This window comes from Catharus ustulatus, chromosome 5 (genome assembly GCF_009819885.2).
Source record: "Catharus ustulatus isolate bCatUst1 chromosome 5, bCatUst1.pri.v2, whole genome shotgun sequence".
NCBI lineage: Eukaryota > Metazoa > Chordata > Aves > Passeriformes > Turdidae > Catharus > Catharus ustulatus.
The window spans coordinates 74,856,236-74,881,369 of NC_046225.1; the positions used below are offsets into that span (position 1 = coordinate 74,856,236).

General features: G+C 61.9%; 2 protein-coding genes across 3 annotated transcripts in view; one reads left to right on the forward strand and one right to left on the reverse strand.

Moving 5' to 3' along the window:
• Positions 1-16,912, reverse strand: part of LOC116996493 (dedicator of cytokinesis protein 2-like) — a 41,931-nt gene extending 25,019 nt beyond the window's left edge. The window contains exons 1-28 of the mRNA XM_033060220.1: positions 16,799-16,912; positions 15,482-15,565; positions 15,328-15,368; positions 15,034-15,089; positions 14,832-14,925; positions 14,602-14,750; positions 14,120-14,255; positions 13,860-14,014; positions 13,456-13,537; positions 12,591-12,726; positions 12,203-12,278; positions 11,982-12,061; positions 11,690-11,815; positions 11,481-11,605; positions 10,896-10,994; positions 9,523-9,595; positions 9,332-9,435; positions 7,382-7,571; positions 6,478-6,575; positions 6,256-6,345; positions 5,885-5,985; positions 5,661-5,795; positions 2,642-2,753; positions 2,119-2,189; positions 1,683-1,789; positions 1,410-1,537; positions 877-927; positions 166-261 (exon numbers count right to left, since the gene is read on the reverse strand). Coding sequence (XP_032916111.1) covers positions 166-261; positions 877-927; positions 1,410-1,537; positions 1,683-1,789; positions 2,119-2,189; positions 2,642-2,753; positions 5,661-5,795; positions 5,885-5,985; positions 6,256-6,345; positions 6,478-6,575; positions 7,382-7,571; positions 9,332-9,435; positions 9,523-9,595; positions 10,896-10,994; positions 11,481-11,605; positions 11,690-11,815; positions 11,982-12,061; positions 12,203-12,278; positions 12,591-12,726; positions 13,456-13,537; positions 13,860-14,014; positions 14,120-14,255; positions 14,602-14,750; positions 14,832-14,925; positions 15,034-15,089; positions 15,328-15,368; positions 15,482-15,565; positions 16,799-16,838 — 2,835 coding nt within the window. The 5' untranslated portion in view covers positions 16,839-16,912. The remainder of the gene's footprint in view (positions 1-165; positions 262-876; positions 928-1,409; positions 1,538-1,682; positions 1,790-2,118; positions 2,190-2,641; positions 2,754-5,660; positions 5,796-5,884; positions 5,986-6,255; positions 6,346-6,477; positions 6,576-7,381; positions 7,572-9,331; positions 9,436-9,522; positions 9,596-10,895; positions 10,995-11,480; positions 11,606-11,689; positions 11,816-11,981; positions 12,062-12,202; positions 12,279-12,590; positions 12,727-13,455; positions 13,538-13,859; positions 14,015-14,119; positions 14,256-14,601; positions 14,751-14,831; positions 14,926-15,033; positions 15,090-15,327; positions 15,369-15,481; positions 15,566-16,798) is intronic.
• A 1,945-nt stretch (positions 16,913-18,857) lies between these two features.
• Positions 18,858-24,855, forward strand: DQX1 (DEAQ-box RNA dependent ATPase 1). Of its 2 annotated transcripts, XM_033061306.2 has the most exons (11): positions 18,860-19,702; positions 20,704-20,897; positions 21,076-21,451; positions 21,643-21,879; positions 22,027-22,126; positions 22,244-22,399; positions 22,558-22,749; positions 22,845-22,970; positions 23,754-23,944; positions 24,026-24,216; positions 24,289-24,855. In XM_033061306.2, the coding sequence occupies exons 1-11, from the start codon at positions 19,421-19,423 to the stop codon at positions 24,467-24,469; spliced, it is 2,226 nt and encodes a 741-aa protein (XP_032917197.1). In that variant the 5' UTR covers positions 18,860-19,420; the 3' UTR covers positions 24,470-24,855. The 2 variants fall into 2 exon arrangements, with proteins under 2 accessions (XP_032917196.1, XP_032917197.1); XM_033061305.2 differs by having other exon boundaries at positions 18,858-19,702; positions 23,754-24,216.
• Positions 24,856-25,134: the final 279 nt, after the last annotated feature.

Genomic DNA, 25,134 nt, shown 5'->3' on the forward strand with positions numbered 1-25,134 from the left:
CCAGCACAGCTCCTGCTTTCCCCTGGGCACATCCCTGACATCCATCCCCATCCTGCTGGGTCCTCTGCGAGGAGCAGAGCCAGTCACACACAGCCAGACCCCCAAACCAGGGACCCCTCGTGTCCATCCCGCGCGCCCCGAGGGAAGCGGCGCAGTGGGACTCACCCTCAGCGGGTTCTCCCGGTCCAGGACGATCACCCTGCGATTGACTGTGTGGAGCAGCTTCTCCAGGATCACCTGGATGTGCTTCTTCACCTGTGCCTGCAAGGTAGGAGGTGTCAGGGCCATAGCAGGAGACATCCCAGCTGTGGGAGATGTCCCAGCGTGGCTCATTCAAGGACTGGTGGCATCGGGGTGGGGAATGGGAATGGAGCCTGATCTAGAGCTGGGGTCAGAGCAAGGCAATGTGCTTAAAGCATAAATATGGGATTTGGGAATCTCTGTACAGCTCAGCAAAGTGGCCACCTAGCTGGGGACAATGGGGACAGCCCAGGATGGCTGCACTGGTGCTGGGCAGGCAAAGGTGGGTTCAACTTTTGGGTTGAAGTAAGAGCAGAATCCTCTCCCAAGAGGGGTCTATTCCAGGTTTAAAAGTTAAGCCCAAAATGAGACATTCCAACCACAATTTCTGAGCTTTCCATTCCATTTCTGGGTTTCCTGGTGCTGTGGGGATTAAAGAACCACCTCACCCTCCCAGGACACAGTGTCCAACTCAGCTCCCACAGTGCCAGTCACTGCAGTGTGCTGCAGGTGTGACACCTGAACCTCCAAAGGGCCCCCAAAAAGAACCACAGAGCAGCCAGGAAGGCTCCTGAAAAACGAGAGCACATAGCTCTGTGTGTCCCCAAAACATTGTGCTGCTGCAGGGACACTCACCAGCTCCACATCCCCGCGGTCCTTGCGCCGCGCTCGCAGATTCTCTGCACTCTGCAATCACCAAAACCAGGGCTGAAACCCCCAGGAATGGCCCCAGCCCACCCCAGACAGGCCACATTTGGGTGGGTGGGTGCTCCCCATGTCTCTGCCTCACGTTTGGGGCCATCACTCTTCATTTTGGAGTGTGATGCTGCCCAGAGGCTGACCGGCAATCACTGACCAGCTGTCTTCCTCCCTTCCATCTCTTTCTTCCTCCCTGCCTTCCCCTTCCTCCCATCTCTGCAGAGCTGGTGATGTCCCCACCACCCTCAGGTCAGTGTCATCAGGGGCCTGGCAGCCCCTTTCCCACTCATAGATGTTGGGCAACCCACAGAAACTCACTGAGGTGGAAAGCATGAGGTTTTACCCCACCCTGGTGACACCCACAGTTCGCTGGTTGTTCTGCAATGCACTCCAAATACATCCTGGCCAGGAATAATAACCCCACGCAGAGAGGTTTGGTCAGGTCACTGCCTAGTTGATTCCTGATTTACCTTCTGGGCCTGGTACAGCACTTCCAGGATGCTGCTGAGCAGCTCGATGCAGGCATCCTCCTCCTCCCCAGCCTGGATCAGCTCCTGCAGGATGGGCAGGGCCACCTCCAGCACCAGCTCCCGGCACTCTGGGGGGGACAAGGGGCACAGGAATGAGGGAATTGTCCCCACGTGTGGAGCCACCCCAGGCATGAGGCAGAGTCCCTGCTCAGGGATTCATCCCCATCCTGTGGGTGAGCTCAGCAAGGGCAGTGCCACCAGGACCCCTCTCACCGTGGGACTGGAAGGCTTTGGTGCTGGCAATGTGAGTCAGGGACTGCAGCTTCTGCTTCAGCAGGCGCTGGGGCAGCAGGTTCCCCACAAAGTCCCTCAGCACGGCCCTGCCATCAGGAGAGGGGTCAAACCAGGAGCTCCAGGTCAGGATGGGGCTGCTGGGTGGGGGGAGCCCCTCAATGGGGCAGGATGGTCCCCAGCAGACAAACCCTGCCTGAATTCCTGAAATGAACCCAGCTGGGGCTGAGTCCCCAGGCTCAGCCCCTGCCCAAGCACAGGCAGCTGCTAAGACTGAGCAGAACTCTCCTGGGAAGGGGATCAGGAGGTGATTCCAGACCCCCCACCTGCCCACACCCTCAGCTGTGTGCTGGATGCGGGGACAGAGGTGGCTGAGCATGACACAGGGGTGGGGTTGGTGGGGACACAGGGACCCTACCCCAGAGCAGAGGAGTCAAAGATCCCAAACACGTCCTCGAGGATGGAGGGCAGATACTTCAGGGCTGCTCCCTGCAGAGACACCAGAAAGCTGCCTTTAAACAGAGCCATCCAGCCTGCACCAGCTCTGCTCCCCTCAGCTCCCTGTGCCAGCCTGGATGCAGGGAATGAGGCCAGCCCAGATCCACGATGGGGACAATCCCCAGGAACCCTTCTCAGATTTTTCCCCTGCAGATTTCAGCACGGATTTTAGCCAGGGCAGTGTCTGCCCAGTGCTTCCAAGCTGCTGACCCCACTCCACACCACAGCCCCAGTGCAGTGAGGGGCTTGGGGTCTCAGGGTGCACAAGGGGGGACAGCACATGGGGTGGCAGCTCCTTCTGACACCATGGGAGGTCTGCACACAGGATGGACAGTGTCACCCCAAAAATGAACAGAGTGTCACCCCAGCTTGGGGACAGCCAGGGCCTGGCCTGGACACCTCACAACAGAGCTGAGCCCTCCCAGCACCACCCCACACCCTACCTGGGAGAGCAGAGTGGGACCCTCCAAGGGGGACTGCATCAGCTGGTTCAGGGCGAGGAAGAACCGCTGCAGGGAGCGCTGGAACTCGGCCACCTCCTTCCCCTCGTAGAGCCTGCAATGGCCACAGTCACTGTGCTGTCACCATGCTGCCACCATGCCACACACCCTCCCTGGCACTGCCAGCCTCTGCTCATCCCAGTTAATTATACCCATCCATGTGCTGGATCCCAGAAACCTGGGTTTTTTGAGCTTTCTGTGTTTTCTGGCACAGAACACTGCTTTTGACCTGAGACCTTGGAGAAGGCTTCTAAATTTGAGTGATGGAGTTAAAATCACTGGTGTGCAGTTAAATAAAAGTGTGTGCTTTCACATGGTGAAGGGTTTTAAATTTGAGGGTTTTATAATATAGTGATAAGTATGGGACAAGATGGAGGATTTTGGGTGGTGTCTCAATGTTCTTCCTTCTTCATGGTTTCAGGCAGTGGTTTCTGGCTGGACAATCAGTGCTGCACTGTGGGTCATGGGAATTTGGTTATTGGGTTAAAAGTATAAATAATACAGGTGTAAATTCTCTATTGGACTGTTTAGCTTTAAGAGACCTTGTAACAGCTGGATCTCTCTCCATTTTGCTCACTTTTAGCTGGTAGCTGGAAGTGTTGCTGAACTGTCTGTGCTTTTGATAAGATTTAATAAACAACCAAGCCCAAAGAGGAGAAAATTCATCTCCTTCATGTGTTTGGATCCATGGATCTAGTGGTGAGCCCTGGCACTACCACAGCCCTGGCACAGCCACTGCTCCATCATGTCCACTCACAAAAACTCATTTTTATTTTTTTTAAAAAAGTCTCCTTTCCATAATTCTGCAGCTCAAAGCAGTTCAGCACCATCCCACTTGAGCAGGAACCTCCTGAGCCCTCCAGCCCCCCTCACCAGCTGGACCAGAGCAAACTGAATGAGGGAATTTTAGCCATGGGATGTGCAAAGCTGAAGGAAAACTGCAAAGTTGATCACAGAAATCGAGTCACTGCACTGTTTGAGTAATTCCCCCATCACTGACACCAAGCAGTGGCAGGAAAAATTATCCAGCCACCAGCTATGTAAGGAAATTCAGGAATTATGGACTGGTTTGGGCTGGGAAACCCATCCAGTCTCACTTGGCCTCAAAATCCAGCGGGACAATGAGCATGGGCAGAGAAAGTTTTGCCACCCTCAGTGATGGTTAAAAAGCAGAAGCAGCCAGAGGAACCAGCAAGGAGGAAGCAGGAAGGGAGAAATGTCACCACAGTGCCATGGGGGCCCCTGAGAGGACACAGGGAGGTGTCCCAAGGTGGAGGACAGGGTCCTCAATCATCCTTGCAGCTACCTGGGCTCCTCACGGGAGCTGCAGGCGCTGCTCCAGCAGCAGCACAGGCAATCCCAGACCTGGCAATCTGCAGCAACCGACTCTAATTACAACCCAATTCCTGTCCATTACAGCCTGTACAAATTGCAGCACGTTCAGAGCACTTAGAGGATCTGAGGAGCCCGTGTTATTGCACGTTGAGATTGCTGAGATAAAGGGAAGCTCTATAAAATCGCTAAATGTCCTCGGGGATGTTTCTGTTGCAGGCAAACTCATTCACGGGGCTGTTTGCAAATGCGCCGTGTAATTAATTTCTCCTGCCAGGAGCACTCTGAGCTGGGAATCTGCTCTGTGTGCTCGTGCAGGAGGGACAGGCAGGTGCTGGGTGTGATGTTCCCCGGAGCCATGGGTGGGACACAAGTGGAGAGGACAGATAGGGCTCAAATCACACAAATTAATAATAGAGTGGGGCAGAGTGAGGTGTGTGACAATCCCTGGGGGCACAGGGATGCCAGCACAGCTCCTCACCCACAGGGACCCTAACACATCCTGGGCTCGGGGTGGAGGAGGCAAAGCTCTCATTCTGCCCAAAAAACATCCTCCTGCTGAACCACAGCACCCGGGAATGGGGCAATCCCACTGCTTTTGGGGGCAATCCCACTGCTTTTGGGGGCAATCCCACTGCTTTTGGGGACAATCCCACTGCTTTTGGTGCCAGCCAGTGCCCACCCCTTGCAGGAGGACCTTGCCGTGTGTGTGGGGGTCCCTCCCTGCCCACCTCACTGCCCACTGTTCCCTCAGGACACTTCAGCTTTCGGTGTCGTGTACGTGGAACGAAAGAGGAACGTCACTGGCTTTCTCTGATTTCCTCCTCTCCCACACCAGCCCAGGGGAGGGGTGTTTGTGCCATCACCCAGACTGGGATGTGAGCCCCATGGTGTGAAACCAGGCCTGTGGGCGCTCTGGAGGTGCCTGGGGGGTCTCTTGACCTTTGAGCCACGGAGGAGCCCAGCCCATTCACACAGACTGCCCAGGACATTTTGCCATCTCCGTTGTGGGAGGATTTTAAGAGCTCACTGGAAATCCCCATCAGGGGTGGCTGGGGCAGAGGTCACTGTGGTGCAGGGTCACTGTGGTGCAGGTTCATTGCTGGGCATTTGGGGTGGCCAGAAACTCTCTGAATTCCTGAAATGAACCCAGCTGGGGCTGAGTTCCCAGGCTCAGCCCCTGCCCAAGCACAGGCAACTGCTAAGACTGAGCAGAACTCTCCTGTTTTTGCACTGGGAAGGGGCTCAGGAGGCGATTCCAGACCCCCCACCTGCCCTCACCCTCAGGATGTGCTGGATGTGGGGACAGAGGTGGCTGAGGTGGACAGCACTGCTCACCCCCACAGCGCACCAGCATTGCCCAGCAGCATCCAGAGGACGGCACCAAGCTGAAAACTGCCAGAACCCTCAAGGAGAGGATTGGAGGAGCCTGCTTGGGGACCAGACAGCACAGCAGCATGGCCAGGAATGAGCCCACCGGGTGGGCTGAGCTGCCATTGCCACAACCCTGGCAATGATGATGGCGCTGACACCGCTCCCACAGCACAGGGACCCTCCCTCCCCCAGACCCCAGAGCCAGCACACAGCAGAGCGTGCCACTGGGAGCACTGGGAGCACTGGCAGCACTTACTGGGAGAAGAGGCGGCGGGAGCGGACGATGAATTTGAAGATGTACTCCAAGGCCTTGAAGGTGCGCGGCAGGGACTCGCAGGCCTCTCCCCGCCCCGCCTGCTCCACGTACTGCGTCAGCACCGCCAGCAGCTTCCTGCAGGGTGGGATATCCGTGGGGATTCCAGCCCTGTGCCCTGTGCCCCCCACCATTCCAGCCCTGCCCACGTATCCCACAGAACGCACTTGTAGGCCAGCGTGGCGCTGAAGTGCTGGCGGATGTAGGCCTCCAGGACCGTGTTGAAATGCTGGAATTTTCTGTCAGCCACCAGCGTCACGATGAAAACCTGAGGGCAGCAAGCATGGGGCATGGCTTGGTGTGGGCAGGGGGATGTCTGGGCAGAGCAATCCTGACCCCACCCTGCCCTGGTGCCAGCACTGGGGTGAATTTTGTCGTGGTGTGGGAGGAACAGCTTTGAGTCCTGCTGGGATTGTCCCCCAGAACGCAGCCCTGCCCTGTGCTGGGTCACTCAGACCAGCAAACCCCATTGCCCCCAGTCCAACCAGAGCCCACCCTGCACTGGAGGGGGGCTCAGACCCACGCAGGTTCTGCTCACCAGGGCGTCAAACACAAGGGTGTCATAGACATCTGTCTCTGAGTGCTCCATCATGATGGAGAACAGGGCATCCAGTGTGTCCTGCAGGAACTGGGGGGACAGGAGGGCTGTGAGGGCTCAAGTGCTGACCCCAGCACTGCCCCAGACCCAGCTTCTGGGCATGGGGGGGCCTGTGGGTGCAGGAACCAGGGAGGGAGGTGGGGTAGTAAATTCTGGCTGTACCTTGATGACCTCCCCTCCATCCACGTTCATCAGCTTCTGGAGGTTCCCACAGAGCAGGCTGGGCTTGGAGCGCCACTTCAGCAGCCCCAGCAGGTTCACTGGGCAGGAGGAACGGGGCAGTCAGCACTGACCATTCACTGCCAGACCCCCAATGTTACCAACCTCCAGCTCTCCCATCCCATCCTCGCTGCCCAGGAGCAGCCAGGAACAGCCAGAACCCCCACACACAGCCACTGCTCAGTGCTGAAATCCCCTGATGCCAGGGCCATAAAGCACAAACTTTAAATAGATCGTGGCTGTGGGAGACAAAATTGTGCTGCAGGAAGGGAATTAATGGAGCAGGTTCATCCCTGACCCCTCCACACTGAACCACAGTGCCCTGCAGCCACTTGTCACCGTGTGTCACATCCCCACACCACGAGGCCATGTCCCCTGAGCCCCCTGCACTTCAGGCAGAGCAGGATGAGCCATTCCCATCTTCCAGCCTTGCAGCAGGTGGGAGGAGAGCCCAGCATTCCCCCCTGGCCAAGGGGGATGTGTCAGGGCAAAGGGGACACAAATCCTCTCAGCTGTCCTGACCTGTGTAGAGCAGCCAGAGCTGGAAACTCCCCTGAGCTAACCCAGCAGTGGAGGTTAAACCACAGAGCTCCCATTCCCACCTCAATTTTGAAGGAAGGTCACGGAGCCTCCAGCAGCCACATTCAAGTGAGAATTCCACTCACTGCTGCTCCTCCTCCAGAGCTTGGCAGCCCCCCAAAATCGAGCTGATCTCCCCAGGAACAGTCTTGGCCATTCTGACCACTCAGTGAGCACTGTGTTCCCACTGTTTTCACCTCAAACATCGGGAGGAGTGGGTGGGAACACCCCAGCCCCACATCCCCGGCCGTGGGGAGCCAGGACTCACCATTCTGGGTCAGCTTGGTGGAGCAGACGAGCGTGGAGATCTGGAAGCTGTCCCGGGTGGACACGGTTAAACCCGGCGTGGCCCCGCTCACACGGAAGGAGGAGCCAGAGAGGAGCTTGGGCTCCGACAGGTTCCGCTCCGAGGGCAGGGACAGGTACGAGCTGGCATCCTCCAGCTTTTTGCTGTCACCCTGCAGGGCACAGCACAGGTCACAGGGGACAGACTTGGCCCCCAGTGTGCCCAGGAGATCAGTTGTGATCCAACATTGATCCCACAAAGCTGCTCCCTGAGGGACTCTGCTGGGCTGGGGGTGACACCAAGCCTTGGGACAGGACAACAGCAGGAGGAGCAGAGTGACAAAAAGGAGTGTGAGGCTGAAAATTGAGCACACCTGGGCAGTGGGACACCAGGACACTGATATGGAGCAGGACACCACAGGTGTCCAGGACAGCCAGCCCCACAACATCACTGTCACCCTACATCTCCCACCTGTATGGGCACCTCCACAGCCACAAAACAGATTATTTCTGTGTCCCCCACTCTAAGCTGAGAATGTTCCATCAGGAGGACTCCCTAGGTGACTCTGAATGACCTTCCCTGCTCCTTGGCCAGCCTGGGATGTGGGGGATGACCAGAGCCAGCCAGCCAGGCTGCAGCTCACAGACATCCAGCCTGCAGCCTCACAGGGTGAAACCCCTCCAGCTGAAGGTCAGATGGAGGTGACAGAGCTGTTTGCTGTTGGTTTTTCCCCTCCAGGACATCTCCTCCAGGACACAGGAGCCCTGTGCTCCTTCCCAGGGTCGAGCCAGCGCAGGAAAAACTGGCTGGAGCTCAGACCAGCTGGAGATCAAGAGGTCTGAGCAGCTAAAAGCTCTTCACTCACATAAAGAAATAAAAAGATGAAATAGCTCCTGACTCCCAGAATCCAGCCCCCGGTGTCAGACAGGGAGAGGATGGAGCAGCTCAGAACGAGGTGGCTCAGCAGGACAGGGACCCAGAACAGAGGTGTGGGGGATTTGTTCTCCTAGCAGGGAGGTGTGGGAGGTTTGATCTCACTGCCACAGCCAGCTCTGGCATGTCCCAAAGGTGCCTGATGCTCCTGCTGTGGAGGGGACAGTCCCCAGAGAGCCAGGGAGCATCGCCAGCGCCGAGGGCGATGGCAGCAGTTAAAGAATTTGGGTCTTTTGCCCAAAAATAAAGCAGGGGGGAGGGACATAACAATGATTTCAAATGTGCAGGAGCCTCGGGGAGGAACAGCATGGTCTGTCCACATCCTGGGCTGCCACAGCAGGCGGGGCCGGGTCGGCTCATCCCAAAAAAATGCAAGATTCAGGGAGGAACGTGGATCTGCCTGGAGAAACTGTGGTCACGTTGCCAAAATCAGAGAACACGAAGCAGCAGCCCAGGAGCAGGGGAGCAGGTGACCCTCAGGGACACTGCAGCTCCATGGCCAGGCAGTGGAAGGTGACAACACATAGGGAAGAGCCCTGAGCTCGCCCTGGCAGCAGGGACCAGCTCGTGCCTCCTTTCTGGTCACAGCAGCCCCACTCTGGGGAGGGGACACCAGGTGAGGGGGCTTCACATGGAGCTGAGTGTGTTTTTCCCAAATGAACAGCGATTTTCCCTCCCCTCCACTCTCTCAGAGCAAACCCGAGCAGCGCCAGGGCTGGTGAAATCAGGTGAAGCACAGCCACACCACGGGGACGTTCCCTCCCCGTCACAAACGCTTAAATCTCCTTTTCCCAAACCAAACTTGTCATTCCAAAGGAGCAGCGCAGGGATTGGAGACACCGCGTCACCAAGGACAGCGAGGGCGGCAGGGAGGCACCGCAAACCCTCGGGGACTTTGGGGACGTGCCACCAGCGCTGTGGCTCAGGCAAGGACTGGCCTCAAAAGTGCTGCTGTCCCACAGCCTCCCCACTTTTGGGGGCTCTGTGACCCCCCCATACCTTGTAGAGCACCAGGTCGTGCTCCCCATCCCGCAGCGTGGTTCCATCGGGGCGCATCAGCCGCACAAAGGCCATGGAGAAAATCCGCTCGCTGCGGTCCTTGGCTGGGGGGGACACACGGGGTGAGGTGAGGGGGCTCAGAGGGGACAGGGACACACCTGGGAGGAAGGTCTGGGACAAGGGACACTCACAGTCACTGGAGGAGCGGTGGCGGAAGGTGAACCTCAGGTGGGTCCTGTGCACGTCCTCGATGGGAACGGCGATCTGGGTGGAAATGTGTGCCAAGGTGAGGGCAGGGGACATGGGCAGTGTCCCTCTGGGGCTGGGAAAGGGCTGTGCTGGCCATCCTGCTGCAAACCAGCCCCACATCCTTCCCAGGCAACCAGTGAGGCTGAACTGGGGGCACTGGGATCATGCTGGGTCATGTTGTGACTCCGGCAGCACCTCCATCATCTCCAAGCTGGGACCAAGGACTGCCCCCCAAAACCTGCCCTGAAGAGCAGGTGTGCTGTGGCACAGGAGGAGTGAGTGCCACAGCCTGGAGGGGGTGCAGCCCATTCCCACTCTGATCTAAAATGGGAAATTCGGGGCTAAAAAGGAGAAATTTGGGTCCTGGAAGGGAGAATTTGGGGCTGAAAATGGAAATTTTGTCACCCAGATGGGAAATTTGGGTCCAAAAAGCCAATTTAGGAGCAAAAAAAGGAGAATTTTGACCTACAGTTGGGAATTTGGGAATAAAAAAGAGAAATTTGGAATTTGGGAGCAAAAATGGGAATTTGGGTCCAGAAAAGGAAAATTTGGGACTGGAAAAGAGAAATTTGGGTCCTGGAAGGGAGGATTTGGGACTGAAAATGGAAATTTTGTCACCCAGATGGGAAATTTGGGTCCAAAAAGCCAAATTTAGGAGCAAAAAAGGAGAATTTTGACCTACAGTTGGGAATTTGGGAATAAAAAAGTGAAATTTGGGGCTGAAAAAGGAGAATTTGGGAGCAAAAATGGGAATTTGGGTCCAGCAAAGGAAAATTTGGGACTGGAAAAGGGAAATTTGGGTCATGGAAGGGAGAATTTGGGGCTGAAAATGGAAATTTCGTCACCCAGATGGGAAATTTGGGTCCAAAAAGCCAAATTTAGGAGGAAAAAAAAGGAGAATTTTGACCTACAGTTGGGAATTTGGGAATAAAAAAGTGAAATTTGGGGCTGAAAAAGGAGAATTTGGGAGCAAAAATGGGAATTTGGGTCCAGGAAAGGAAAATTTGGGACTGGAAAAGGGAAATTTGGGTCATGGAAGGGAGAATTTGGGAATAAAAAAGGAGAATTTGAGATCAGAAAGGGAAATTTGGGCCAAAAAAAAAAAATAAAAAAAGTAGAATTATGACCAAAAAATGGGAAATTTGGGGATAAAAAAGAGAAATTCGGCCCCAAAAAGGACAATTTGGGTCTAAATAGGGAAATTTGGCACCAAAAAATGGGGAATTTGGACCTACAACCCAGAAATTTGGGAGTAAAAATGGGAAATTTAGGAGCATTTAGATCAGAATTCCCGCCCCAGCCCCAGTGCCCAGACCTTCAGGGTCTCCATCCAGCGCTGGTGCCGCTGCTGGTAGTAAACAACGGAGCGGTAGTGGCTGGTGGGGCTGTCCCCTGCTCCTGCATGAATCACGTTCTGCCAGGAGGAGATACCTTGGGATCAGCCTAAATTACCTCACAGGGAGGGAGAATTCCCATCTCTGCCACCCCCAAAAATCCCCTGCCTAAATATTCCTAAAATCCGTCCCCTCCACCTCCTCCAAGCCTGGTGCCACCTCTGCAGGGACACGTGGCTCTCCCAGGGCACATCAGGGATGGAGATGCATCCCTGGACTGGTCCAGCAATTCCAGCCCATTCCTCAGGAGCCAGCTAAGAATTGGTGTCAGAACACCTGGAGAGAGGCAAGAGCCAGCCTGGGGAGGTGACACTCGGCTCTGAACCCCCCTGCCCTCCTGCCTGCACCCAGTCCCCAAGGGAGGACATTTTTCTCTCTATCCCTTCACAGCACTTTTTCATCTCTTTATTCTATTCCAGGCAGCTCCAAGAGGCTCCTCCAGCCAGTTTTGCCACTGGAGCTGCTGGCTCTACCAGGTGAGGTGACACAGGGGACACCTGCCATACCTGCATCACATTTCCTGCCTCGTCACAGACACACACGGTCACCTCCACGTTCTTCTGCGTCTTCTTGTTGCCCTTGTCGAACTCACCCTGCAGCAGCGTCAGGTAGATGTCGTTCCTGACATCACCTGGAGGGGACATCCCCGTCAGCCAGGTCCTGGCACCGTGCTGTCACCCCCAGAGACCCCCGGGTTTCTCCCCACCACACTTGCCTGGCATGATGACCTCTGGGTAGCCCAGCTTGCGAGCCACGGCCGTGCTGCGGTCCACCAGGTGTGGGTGGTCCTTCCTCACCTGGCTCAGGTCTCCCCACAGCATCTTCAGGGACACCCAGAGCCCTGTAGGGACCACAGTGATTTTTCAAGGAGTGACAACAAGAGCTGGGGGAGCCACCAGGGCCACAGCAAGTCCTCAACCCTGCAGGGACTGCCTCGTGAGACAAGCAGGTGGCACAGGGAAGAGTTTCATGTCACAGCAAGGGGACAGGGGACACAGGGTCTCTACCTTGTCCCTTGTGGTTGATGTCCTTCCCCTCCACCACCTTCCGGATCATATTGTGAAGGAAATCACCATCAGTAGCCACTCTGGAAAAGCCACATTTAGGGGAAAAACCTTTTGTCTTTGATCCTTGCACCTCCTGTCCCCTGGCAGCTGGTGTCCCCATGCCAGCCAGGCCCTGGAGTGCTGCTCCCTGCCTGCCTCCCTCCCTGTCCCCCAGGGCTCACAGGTGGACGGGGATGAAGTGCTGCTTGTCCTCGTCGCTGTCACACGTCCCCTTGGTGATGTCGGTGATGTCCATCACTGCAGTGACACAGAGGTGGCATCATGACAGGGGTGGCACCTCCAACCAATGATCCATGCCCAGAACAGATCATGGGGGGAGGTGAAGGCAGGGGATCTCCCCAGGGCTGCAGGGTGTTGTGTCCCTTGGGCAAGGACAGCCCCGTGGTGGGGACAGTGTGGGGACAGCCATGCAGAGGGCTGGGGTCTGCAGGCAGGGAAAAGGGACAGTGGGGACGGCCCAGGGACATCACAGAGCCTGATGTGGTGGCTGGGGAGGTGCCAGGGTGGTGGCACAGGATCCCTGGGGGTCTCCAAGGAGCCCACCCCCACCTGAGATGCCGAAGGGCCGGCGCAGGCCCGTGCTGAGCTTGCGGCTGTGGCTGTCCCGCAGGTCCATGCGCCCCACCCGGATGATCTGGCACACCAGGAACAGCCGCTCCCGCTTCAGATCCGTGCTGCCCAGGTCCTGGGAGACAGGAGCCGTGTCACCCTGGCAGCACCGCAGGGGACGTGCCAGCACCAGGTGATCAGTGCGCACAGAGCTTCCATGGGTCCCTGCTGCCCGGGAGTCCCAAATCCCAGGGTTGGGGACAATGCCAGGACCCATAGTCCCAACCGGCCACCCCAGCCCAGGCAGTTTGGCAAGCGGGGGCAACCTGGCATGGTGTGAGGATGCCAGGGTGGCCCTGTACCCCAGCTCCGGAGAACTGGGGAGGGGAACGGGTGCTGCCCCTGCGCCAAAACCTTCCAGCTGCGCTAAGGAGAAGGGACAGGGACATGCCACAACGCGTAGGAACACGCGTAGCGAACAAAGCAGAAGGCGTAGATGGGCGAGAGCCCAGGGGCAGCGGAGCCGAAGTGCTGATGCTGCTCATTAACATTGATTTTCCCGGCTCATTTGCATATCGACGGCTCCGCGCCGTCCCGGGGGTCAGCGCTGCGCTGCAGCCAAAGCGCTGAGTCAGCGAGAGCCGAGCGGGGGTGGGACGAGCGGGCACCCTGAGACCCCCAGCACCGGGAGGGGACCCCGGGACCCCCAGCACGGGGAGGAGATCCCGTCCAGGCGAAGGGCTGGGGATACACGAACAGGGGGACTGGGGGGTTTCGGCTTCTCGCGGGGTACCCCAAATGCTGCAGATCGGCAGGAGGGGGCGACAGGAGGGAGCAGCGCAGCCTCCTCGGGGTCTGTCCTCACCGTGAACACCACCTTGAGGTTGTTGAGCAGCTCGATGTCCTGGGGGACCCCGGTGCTGGCCCAGCGGATCACGTAGTTCTCGCTGCGGGGTGAGTGATGGTTGAGGTGAGCACCGGGATGACAGAGCCCCTGGCAGCTCCCACCGCTCCTCCAGCGTCCCCAGTCGCTGCTGGCCCAGCCTGGCCACCTCACTGGCCACCTCACTAGTGCCTGGGGCAGCACGAGCCATGGGCTGTCCCACGGGACACGGTTGTGACAAACCTTCCCGCTCTAGAGACGTGCCCCTTCCCCCTGTGACACCCTCTGGGTGCTTCTGGGCAGGGCAGGATGGGCAATGCCACGGGGAGCAGCAGGACAAGCACCCAGCACAGCACGGCCAGGGCTCTTGTGCCCCCGGACCCCACCTGATGATGCGCTGCTCGCCGGGGTCGTACAGCGCCATGAAGAGCTGCGCCTCCTCCCCGATGTGGCAGACGAAATTGCGGACGCAGAGATAGAGGTTGTGAGAGGGCGAAGCAGCCCCGTGGGTGCCATGGCCTGGTGCTGTCTGCTGCGGGCTCTGGGATGGGGACACAAGGTGGCTCAGCCCCACAGCTCAGCCCCTGTCACATCCCCCGGGACAGGGGACATCGGGCTCCGGGTGCAGGGCCAGCAGCGCCCTCACCGTCTCCTCCTGGATGCGCTGGGTGAGGGTTTGTGCCGCTCTCCTGTGCGCCTGGAAGAGGCTGATGACGCTGGTCCTGTCGGGGTCCAGGATGTTCTCGTCCTCATCCCGCACCACCAGGTCCAGCGCCAGGATCCTGCAGGGGCCAGGATGGAGTGAGGCAGGACTGGGGGCACACGGCTCCGTGTGTCCCATCGGGACTCACTTGTCCTTGCACAGGGGCTGAGGGGGAGGACAGATCCGACTGGTAAAGGGGACAGGAGCTGGCAGCACCAGGAACATTCCTGTCCCCAGCCACAGCCCTTAGCCAGGTGGCTTGAGCAGCTGGTGGCAACTTACTGTCCCCAGCCACCACGGGACAGCCAGCTGGGATGATGGGGACACAGGGACAGCCAACCAGGACAGCAGGGAGCACACCTGGGCACCGCACAGCCTGTGCCAGAGGCAGATTTGAGGTCCCTGTGCCCCGTCCCCGTCCTCACTTGTTGCCGTAGTCCATCTTGCCGGTCACCTCCTTCCTGAGCCGCAGGAGCTGGTCCTTGGGCAGCGTCCCCGAGAGCAGCTGCGAGCGCTGCTCCATCAGCTCCTGCATCATCTGCTTCACCTGCCCGTACCTCTCCGTCTGCCCGGCCTGCGGCAGCACCACAGGGTCACCAAGGGTCCCCCACCCCGGTCCCACATCCCCCCCGACATCCAGACCCTCGTCCCTCACCACGTAGAGCTGCTTCCAGATGGTGGCCCACTCCCGCAGCGTGGTGGTGATCTCCTGCACCATGGGGGTGTTCTCCTCCACGCTCTCCTCCACCCTGGGGGAGGCACAGGGACCCCTGGAGCCCCCCAGCACCGCAGGGACCCCACACGGGGCAGAAGATGGAGCCCACCGTCCCTGCCCGTGCTCCGTGCCCCGTACCTACCCTCGCTGCTCCACCACGGCGCCCTTCAGCCGGATCAGCGAGGCCGGGAAGATGCCCTGAAGGAGCCAGAGCTGTCGGCATCCCCAGGCTGGGAGATGTTCCTCAGGGGGCTCCCAGTGCCACGGGGTGCCCAGCCTGCCATGCCCTCTGCTCCCCACAAACCCCAGCATCCCCCCAGGGACAGGGCAAGCTGCCGTCCATGCCCCCTCTGCCCACACAGACACCCAGCAGGGACTGGCAAAGCCACCAGCAGTGCCCCTGCGCCCTCCAAAACCCCAGCACGCCCTCACCTACCCGGGCAGCCCTGTTCCGGAGCGAGTACCCGCAGTACCAGCCTGCGAGGGGAGGAGGGGACATCGTCAGCCAGGCTGGGGGTCCTGGCCCCTGCTGCAGGGACAAAGGAGGGTGCAGGAACCCACGCTGGGGTGCACCCGGGGGTCCCCCTTACCCTCGGAGGCCTGCAGGATGTGCACCATCTCCCCGATCTGCAGCGGGAGGTGATGCTCCTTGGTGCGTGGGAAGTTCCACACGGCTGTGGGAAGAGGGGCTGGGAGTTGGGATTCCTGCCTGGAGCCCCTCACCAGCCCCCAGGTCCTGTGCGCGGGCTGGGTGCCCCCCACAGCACCCCAAGCGTGAGACCCCCAAGCTGCCCAACCCCACACAGGAGAACCACGGCACAGCACACACAGGGCCAGGCACAGCAGAAACCCCCAGCCCTCTTTTGGCACTCAGGGGTCCCCCTGCCTGCCACCCACACCCTGCTGAGTCCTGCTCCAGGGAGGCAAGTGCCAGCTGAGCACCTGCACAGGGCTGGTGGCCCAGGGACTGGTCTGGGGGACAGCGGAGCTGGTGGCAGGGGAGGGGGGAGGTGGGGACAGGAGCTCTCCCGTGGTCAGCCACTTCCTGCCCGGCTGCGCTGTGGTTGTCCCTGTCGCTGTTTCTGGCCCCAGGGACAGCTCTGGGGCAGGCAGCCCTGGTTTGGCTCCCAGACGGGGGGACAGTCCCTACACCCGGGGATCCCTGCTAGCACCACCCTGAGCCAGCTGGGACCAGCAGCAGCTCTGCTCTCTCTCAGGTGCTGCTCAGGACCCTGCAGCAGCTCAGCACTTGCTCCAGCACTGCAGAAAGTGCAAGGGAAGGGTGCAGGAAACGGCCCCACAAGAAACGGGAAGAAGCACAGGGCTGCCAGACCCAGCAGAAGCCGGGGGTGCTGCAGGGAGTGGGGGTGCCCAGAGCTGGTGCAGGCACAGGGGGCCCAAGCAGGGGGTGCTGCAAGGAATGGGTGTGCTCAGGGCTTTGCCATCATCAACACCAAGGCAGCTGCAAAGCCCCAGTTGGAACCTGAGGAAAATTATCGGGGTGTCTCAAGGTTCCCCCAGTTCCACAGCAGCCAGACTGAGCACAGACCCAGCACTGGAGAGACTGGAACCACCCCAGTGCTTCCCACCCCCGCCAGCACCAGCTCGGGAGCCTCCTGGTGCGTGGGTCCTGCTGGCACCTGTCCTGCTTGGCCCCCTTCCCTGAGCCTTCTGTCACCAGCCCTGCAGCCCCCGCTACCCCTGTTTGTTCCTGCAGCCACCACAGGGACCTGGCCCCCTCCTCACATCACCTCACAATGGCACCAGCTCGGCTGCCATCACCCAGCTGCCACCACCAGATGCAGGGGGGATGTCACCTCACCCTGAGCACCCCATCCTGCCAGCCCTGCGCCCCTCCAGCCCAGCAGAAACCCCCACAAGGCTCAATGCCCACAGCCCCCACTCACCCACGCCATACTTCTCCTTGATGGGCAGCCAGGGCGCCATGGCCACCGGGCCACCAGGGCCGTGCCGTGGGGACCGGGGCGCTGCAGGGCCACTGCTGGTTCCTCCTGTCACACTCCCCGTGTCACGTGTACCCTCAGCTTGTGAAACCTCCGCTTCCTCAGTGCGCTCCGAGCGCGGGGGTCCCACCCCCCCATCCTGCCCCTGCCCCCGGGACCCCCACACCACCCCCCCAAGGGTGGTCAGGGGTCACTGCCAAGATGGTTCTGGTCACTGGGATGGGTTGTGTGGTGGCACGGTGACCCCCTTTGGGTGGACACCACGGCTGGAGCTCCCACTCAGCAGGACATGGGGCTGGAGTTGGGAGCATGGAATTCTCCAGCCACGCTGTGGCATGAGGAGCCACACGGAGCCGTGTCCCTGTGCCCATGGGCACTGCTGGGACAAGGTTTCTGCCATCAGGGCTGGGTCTGGCTTGGTCACATTTCCATCCCTGTCCCTCAGAGCACCAGCCCAGCTGTTCCAGCGCTGGCTCCATGTCCTCTCCAGCCCGGTCCAGCTCCTGCAGCACCAGGAGAGCGCATGGAGCAACAGCTCAGCACCAGCCGCTTCCTTCCTCCTGCTGGCTGCACTTGGCTGTCCGACCCTGGTGGCTCCACAGGGATGGGGGCTCGGCCAGGCCCTCACCCCCTCATGCCCTGGGACCCTCTGAGCCCCCAAATCCTGCTGCTGCTCCCACACATTGACACATCTCTCTCCAGCAGCCCGCTGGAGCCAGCACTTGGCTCCTTACCTGCATGTCCCCAAACCCTCCTGCCACCTAAGCCTGCTCTGGGGTCACCCCCAGCCCCAGGACTGATCCCCCTGACCAAAATCCGGCCCTGAAAAGAGCCGGAGGGCAAGGAGAGCCCCGCTGGACAGGGACACCGGGTGGGTCTGCGATCCTGCACTCCGGTGTCACGGCCCGGACCGAGTGCGAGGGTAGGACACGCTGGAGTTAGAGCAGCCGCCGGAGCCGCCACCCCGCACGGCAAAGCCCGGGATGTGCCGGGATGTGCCGCCAGATCCCCGCCAGCGCACGGACCTGCCCGCACCGGGGCTGGCAGCACCGGGGGTGAACAGAAGGAAATGTGGCAGGGACACCGGCGTGCGAGGACTGAGAGCAGGAACCCCAGGCATGGCACTTCCCGCATCCTCCGACGTTCCCGGTTCTCGATTTCCGCAGTCCCGGGGCCAGCGGGCACCGGCGCTGCCCGGTGCGCGGCTCTGCCCGGTGAGCGGCCCCTGCCCGGTGCGCGGCTCTGCCCCGTGCGCGGCTCTGCCCGGTGCGCGGCTCTGCCCCACGGCCCCGGCGGGAGCTCGGGCCGGTCCGGGCCGTTCGCCGGTCAGGCAGCTCCACCTGCCGGTACCGCCGGGAGCCGCCGCGGCCGAGGGAGCCGGTACGGGATGTCCGGCATCGGGATGCCCGGCCCCGATACACCCAGTGCGGGTATGGGATACCCCGTTGCGGCAGCAGGATGACCAGCACCGGTATGACCAGCACCATTACGGGATGCTCCGGTGCGGAAGGACCGACAGCGGTACGGGATGCCCGGCTCCGGTACACCCGACAGCACAATAGGATGTCCGGAATGGGGATAGCCGGCACTGCTACGGATGCACCGGTACAAGATTCCCGGCTTCAGTACGCCCAGTCTCGCACCGGGATGCCCAGATCCAGTACGGTATGCCTCACACCAACACCGAGATGTCCGGTACCGGAAAACCCGATCCGAACAGGGGCTGCGGGCTGGCTCGGGCTGCAGCCGGGCCCGGCTCGGAGCCGCACCCCGGACTGGCAGCGGAGGGAGCGGGCAGGGCGGAGGCGGGAGGCGGGAGCGCTGCCGGGGGTGCCCGCGGGGCCCGCCCGGTCCCGGTCCCGCCGCCACATCCGGGCCCCGCCCGGCGCGGGCGCTGATTGGCTGCCGCCGGCGGCGCGCGTGACGGCGCGCGGGCCACGTGACCGTGTCCCCAGGCAGGGCCCGCGGTGGCGCGCGCAGGTGAGCGGCGGTACCGGAACCGGAACCGGGGCCGGAACCGGGGCCGCGGCCCGTGGGGGATGCGGGCGAACCGCCCCTGACCCGCCCCCGACCCGCCCGTTCGCTCCGCTCCACTGCGGTCCGGCCCGGTGCCGGTGTTCAGGTGCCGGTCCGGACCGTCCCGTGCAGGTGCTCCGCCGATCCGGTCGGCCTCTGTCGTTCGGGACCGACCCTCCCACGGTGTCCGCCCTGTCCCGCAGCCCCTGTACCCTGCCTCGGTCCGGTCCCCACGCACGGCCGTGTCCGGTCTCCGCACTCTGCTCGATCCCGGTGCCCCATCCCCTTTCCCCCGTTCCCTGCCCGCCCGCCGGTTCCCGTTCTCCCGGTCCCCCACACTCCGGTTCTGTTCGTGGTCTCCGCGGCCGTGTCACTCCTCCGCACCTGTCCGTGCCCCTGTGCCCGCATCCCCCGCCCATCCCGGGTCTCCCCGCGGGACGGGACGTGGCACTGGGCTGCCCCGGGCTCCTTCCCGGGACGTAGGTGAGGGTGGGTCAGCGCCGGTCCCGCTCCACCCCCGCCCGCCCTCGCAGCTCCGTTGTCCCCGCCATGGCCGGCTCCGGGGCCCCGGGTGCCCTGCCCGGGCCCAGCGGCCCCGGCTCCGCGCTGGAGGAGGAGGAGGAGGATGAAGACCCGTCCCTGGGCTGCGACGGCGACCTGGAGGTGAACCCCTACGATGGGCTGCCCTTCTCCTCCCGGTACTACGAGCTGCTGCGGCAGCGCCGGGAGCTGCCGGTCTGGACCACCAAGTACAGCTTCATGGAACACCTGGAGGGCAACAGCGGCATCGTGCTCGTGTCCGGACCCCCCGGTACCGGCAAGAGCACACAGGTGAGGGCAACGACAGCTGGGGTGCCCGGCCCCGCTGGGAGCTGCGTGGGGATGCTCCCAGACCCTACGGCAGCGCCTGAACCGTGGGACACACCGAGAGAGGGCCGGGCCCCCGGGAATGCTGCACTGAGCCCGGCGGGGTGGGCGGGCACCGTGGTGTGCTGGGGCCGGCACTGAGCTCCGGGCAAATCCACAGCACGAGCGGCTGGCACGGGAGGTGGCAGCAGGAGGGGGGAACAGCCCCTCCCGGAGCTGGAGGCAGGGGTAGCGGCAGGGCTGGGGTGCCAAATCCCTCCCGGGTCCCAGCTGCTGGTGACACGGGGACAGCACCTGGCAGACTTTGACCGGATTGCAGGGAGCGGTGGCGCAGCTGTGGCTGCTTCGGGGCCAGAATGGGCTGGGTCGCTGCAGGCTGTCGGGGTGTTTGCCCTGGGCTCGAGGTGTTCAACCAAATCACCTCCCTGGGTGTGACCTGCTGAGTTGCTGGGTTGGGCTGGCACTGCCAGAACTGGGGAACAGAGCCCCTGTGCGGGCCCCAGGGCCGGTGTTTTTGGGTGCAGCACCCTTCCTGCAGTCCCTGCAGGGCCCTGGGGACACTGAGGCGCAGGCACTGTTTGTGGGGGGCTCAGAGGTGACAGGAGGAAGCAGCACTCAGGTCCCTGGTGCCAAAGGGACATCCACGTGGCCTTGGCACTGTCCCACACCATCAGGCCAGGCACTAGGCCAGCGGCTGTTCCCTGGTCATCCCTTCCCTGTCTATCCATGGTTTCCCAGGCCATTGTTGTGTGTCCCTAATGTGAGAGCAGGGTCGTGGTGTCCCATACTGCGGCAGGAAGCTGCAGGTGTGGGGCCATGGCACTCTTGGTACAGACTGTGGGGCTCAGAGATGACAGGAGTGGGGAGGGGAGATCCTGCAGCCAGATCCATGGGGAGGGTCCCTGTGCCCTTTGGAGGGGCACAGTGGGGAGGGAACAGTCCTGCCCCATGCCCTGTCCCCACAGATCCCTCAGTGGTGCGCCGAGTACGCCCTGTCCATGCGCTTCTCCCACGGGCTGGTGGCCTGCACCCAGCCCCACAGCCTGGCCGCCCTCAGCCTCTCCCTGCGCGTGGCTGACGAGATGGACCTGAACCTGGGCCACGAGGTGGGCTACTGCGTGCCACACGAGGACTGCTGCACCGCCGACACCATCCTCAGGTACGGGAGGGACGGCGGGGCCCGCGCTGGGAGCACGGCGCCCTAATCCCGCTGAGCTCCACGTAATCCCTTAATCCAGCCTGGCCTCGCTGGAAAGCAGCGTGTGCTGCTGTGGGGAGGGGGGAAAAGCGTTCCTCCCCAGCCAGGGGTTCACCCTGATGGGGTGGGGCCCTCACAGGTTCTGCTCGGACGAGATGCTGCTGCGGGAGATGACGTCGGACCCGCTGCTGCGGCAGTACGGGGTGGTGGTGCTGGACGAGGTGCAGGAGCGCACGGTGCCCACGGATGCGCTGCTGGGGCTGCTCAAGGACGTGCTGCACCAGCGCCCGGCCCTGCGGCTCGTGGTGGTCACCTCGCCCGCCCTGGAGCCGCGGCTGCGCGCCTTCTGCGGGGACCCCCCCGTGGTGCGGGTCCCGGGGCACAGCTCCCTGCCACAGCTGCTCTACCGGGAGCCACCGGCCCATGGGAGTGTGGCTGCTGCCTGCCAGGCTGTGCTGGACATCCACCGGCGCCAGGAGCCCGGCCACGTCCTCGTCTTCCTGGCCAGCGAGCAGGTGGGCTGGTGGGGGAACAGAGCAGGGGAGGTTTGGGGTGTCCCTCTCAATGGGGAGCCCAAAGGATGGCTGGGGTTAAACTGGGGAGCTTTGCAGTGGGAGGTGGGTGCAGGGCATGGTGTGGCTAACCTGGGAATGGGGACACTGCAGGTGTCAGCGAGTGTCACCTGTGCCCCCTTGTCCTTGCCCAGGAGATCTCCGAGTGCTGCAGTGCCATCCAGACGGAGGCCATGGCGCTGAGCCCGGCGCTGGGCCCGCTGCTGGTGCTGCCTCTGCACCCTGGCGTGGGCCGGGCCGTGCAGAGACTCTATGAGACACCCGAGGAGAGCCGGGAGCGCCGTGTCATTGTCACCCACTGGCTCGGGGACTCGTCCTTCTCGCTGGGCACCGTGCGCTTCATCATCGACTCGGGGCTGGAGCTGCGCAGCGTGAGTGGGACAGGATGGGTGGGGGTCTGGGTCTGCCCTTGCTGCCTTCTTCCAGGCTGGGAGGAGGGTTCTGCCCTGGGAAGGTGGCAGTGGTGGCCCTGCAGTGGCAGGGGTCCCCTGCAGTGTCCCACTCTCAGCCTCCTGCAGGTGTACAACCCCCGCATCCGCGCCGAGTCCCAGGTGCTGCGGCCCATCAGCCGGAGCCAGGCCGAGTCACGCATGCAGCGAGCCGCTGGCAGCCCCCCAGGTGAGACCCCTGCTCCAGTGTCCCCTGCCTCAGGACAGCCAGCAGCCCCTGGCACAGCACCTGTCCCCTCCTGCTTGTGCCACCACCCTGTCCCACCTCATGGCCTCTGTCCTGCAGGCACCTGCCTGCGCCTGTACTCGGAGGCCTTTGAGCAGCGCCTGCCGCCCAGCCCTGCGCCCCACGTCAGCGAGACCAGCCTGAGCCGCCTCGTGCTGCTGCTGAAGCGCCTGGACATTGCTGACATGGGCCAGTGTGACTTCCTTGACCGGCCAGGTGGAGCCCATGGGGGCCAGGCATGGCGTGGGGGGCTGGAGCAGATGGGGCAGCCGTGGCTGTGGCCATCACTGTGGCTTGGGTTGTCTCTGGAGAGGGACTGGGGGCCTGGTGGGTGAAGGACAGAGTGAGTAAAGCTGCCTGATGTCCCATACCAGCCCCTGAGTCACTGATGCAAGCGCTGGAGGACCTGGACTACCTGGCAGCCCTGGATGATGATGGGAATCTGTCAGAGGTGGGGATCATCATGTCAGAGTTCCCACTGGACCCACAGCTGGCCAAGGCCCTGATCGCCTCCTGCGAGTTTGACTGCGTGGAGGAGATGGTCAGCCTGGCTGCCATGCTCACAGGTACTGTATGGGGGGCATGGGGTGGCCCTCAGGAGCCAGCACAGCACTGCTGGGGAGGTGCTGGGCACACACAGTGACCCCCTGCCCACCCCCAGCATCCCCCTGCTTCGTGCCGCTGTCCACACACCTGGAGGAGGCCGTGGCCCTGCGCCGGCGGGCGCTGCTGCACCCCAGCGGGGACCACTTCACCCTCATCAACATCTTCAATGCCTTCCAGCAGCGTGAGTGTGGGCAGGGGCTGGGGGTGGTCCCACAGACCCCTCTGTCTCCCCTGCTCCTCCTGGTGTCCCACACCCTCTCATGTGTCCTCTGCCCTGGAGCTACATTCCTAACTCCATCCCAGTGCCCAGCCTGGCTGGGGGAGGATCTGGGTGTCCCAGCTCTAGGCTGGGGGCTGAGCCCTCTGCTCTGTCCCTGTCACCACTGTGTGAAGGGATCACAGACAGAGGGAGCAGCAGTGCTTCCGTGATCTCCAAGCCCCCAGCCTAGCAGGCTCTCTGCTCCTCTGTCCCCATCCCTATGGCACCACTGTCCTGTCCCTCCCTACATCATGGCCCCTACTGTGCCATCCCTGTCCCTGTCACTGACTCCACTATCCCATCCCTGTCCCGTTGCTAATCCCACTGTGCCATCCCTGTCCCCACATCACTGCCCTCACTATCCCACCTCTGTCCCCACATCACAGCCCCTACTGTGCCATCCCCATTGCTGACCCCACTATCCCATCTTTGTCCCCACATCACTGCCCCCATTGCGCCATCCCTGTCCCCACATCACGGCCTCAACTGTGCCATCCCTGTCCCCACATCATTGCCCCCACTGTGCCATCCCTGTCCCCACATCACTGTCCCCACTATCCCCTCCCTGTCCCCGTGTCACTGCCCCCACTATCCCATCTCTGTCCCCACATCACTGTCCCCACTATCCCCTCCCTGTCCCCGTGTCACTGACCCTGCTGTCCCTTCCCTGTCCCCGTGTCACTGACCCCGCTGTCCCTCCTGCAGATGCAGGGGACGAGGGCTGGTGCCGGAAGCACGGGGTGTGTGCCGAGGCGCTGCGCCTGGCGGGCACCGTGCGCGCCGAGCTGCTCGAGGTCATGCGCCGCATCGAGCTCCCGGTCTCACCACCCGCCTTTGGCTCCGACGCCAACACCCTCAACATCCAGCGAGCCCTCATCTCTGGATACTTCCTCAAGGTGGGCCCAGGGGGCTGTGGGGAGTTATGGGGGAGTTGTGGATTGGTGCCAGCCACTCCCCTCTCTCCTGGTCCCTTCCAGGTTGCCCGAGACATCGACGGCTCCGGCAACTACGTGATGCTGACGCACAAGCACGTGGCGCACCTGGCCCCCGCCTGTGGGTACCTGCTGCGGCCACCCCCGCGCCGCCTGCCCCCCTGGGTGCTCTACCACGAGTTCACCATCTCTCAGGACAACTGCCTGCGCGTGGTCTCGGAGATCCAGCCCCAAATGTGAGGGGACGGGGAGGGACAGGTCCTTACAGGGCATCCCTGGAGCTGGCTGACCCCACCCTCTCTTCACAGGCTGGTGGAGTTGGCCCCGCAGTACTACCTGAGCAACCTGCCACCCAGTGAGGGCCGGGACCTGCTGATGGAGCTGCGGGAGAAGGTGGTGGCAGCAGAGGAGGCACCGGCAGAGCCGGCAGAGCTGGCAGAGGCGGCCGGACACGAGCACGTGCAGGGGGACGTCTGCGTCCTGCAGTGAACCGGAGCACCGGAGCCCCGCGGTGGGGCTGCCTGGGCTTGGCCATGACCCTGGGGACAGGGGAGCCCTGGGGAAGCCCCAGGGGGGCTGTGTGGCTGCAGGGGCTGTCCCAGGTCCCAGGGAGGCGTGGGCACTGCCTCAGCGCTGCGCCGCAGTCGGTTGAGAGCCAGCGGCCGTGGGACCACCCCGGCACCTCAGAGCGTGGATTGGGGAGCGCTGGCCCCGGCCGAGGGAGTCGTGTGGGCCCTCCCCACTGGGCTCCTTCCTTCACCCCCTCCTTCCTGGGGGTCTGCGAGGCTGGAGGCATCACCTGTCCCCACTCCCCCCGCGCCCAGCGCCGAGGGGCCACGCACAGGTCCCTCCTGTATAAAGTTTTGTGACCTTTGCTCCTGGCTTCGTGTCCTTGACTGCAGCGAAGGGTCCAGCCAGGGTGGGGTCGATGCCGAGGGACATCTGACTGGGGTGGTTTCTGTCCCTGTTCTTCCTGTCTCCCAGGGTTGGTTTCTGTCTGTGAAGCTTTGCTCCCATTCCTGGGGATGGTTTCTGTCTGTGAAGCTTTGCTCCCATTCCTGGGGATGATTTCTGTATATGAGGCTTCACTCCCATTCCCGGGGACGGTTTCTGTATATGAGGCTTCACTCCCATTCCTGGGGATGGTTTCTGTC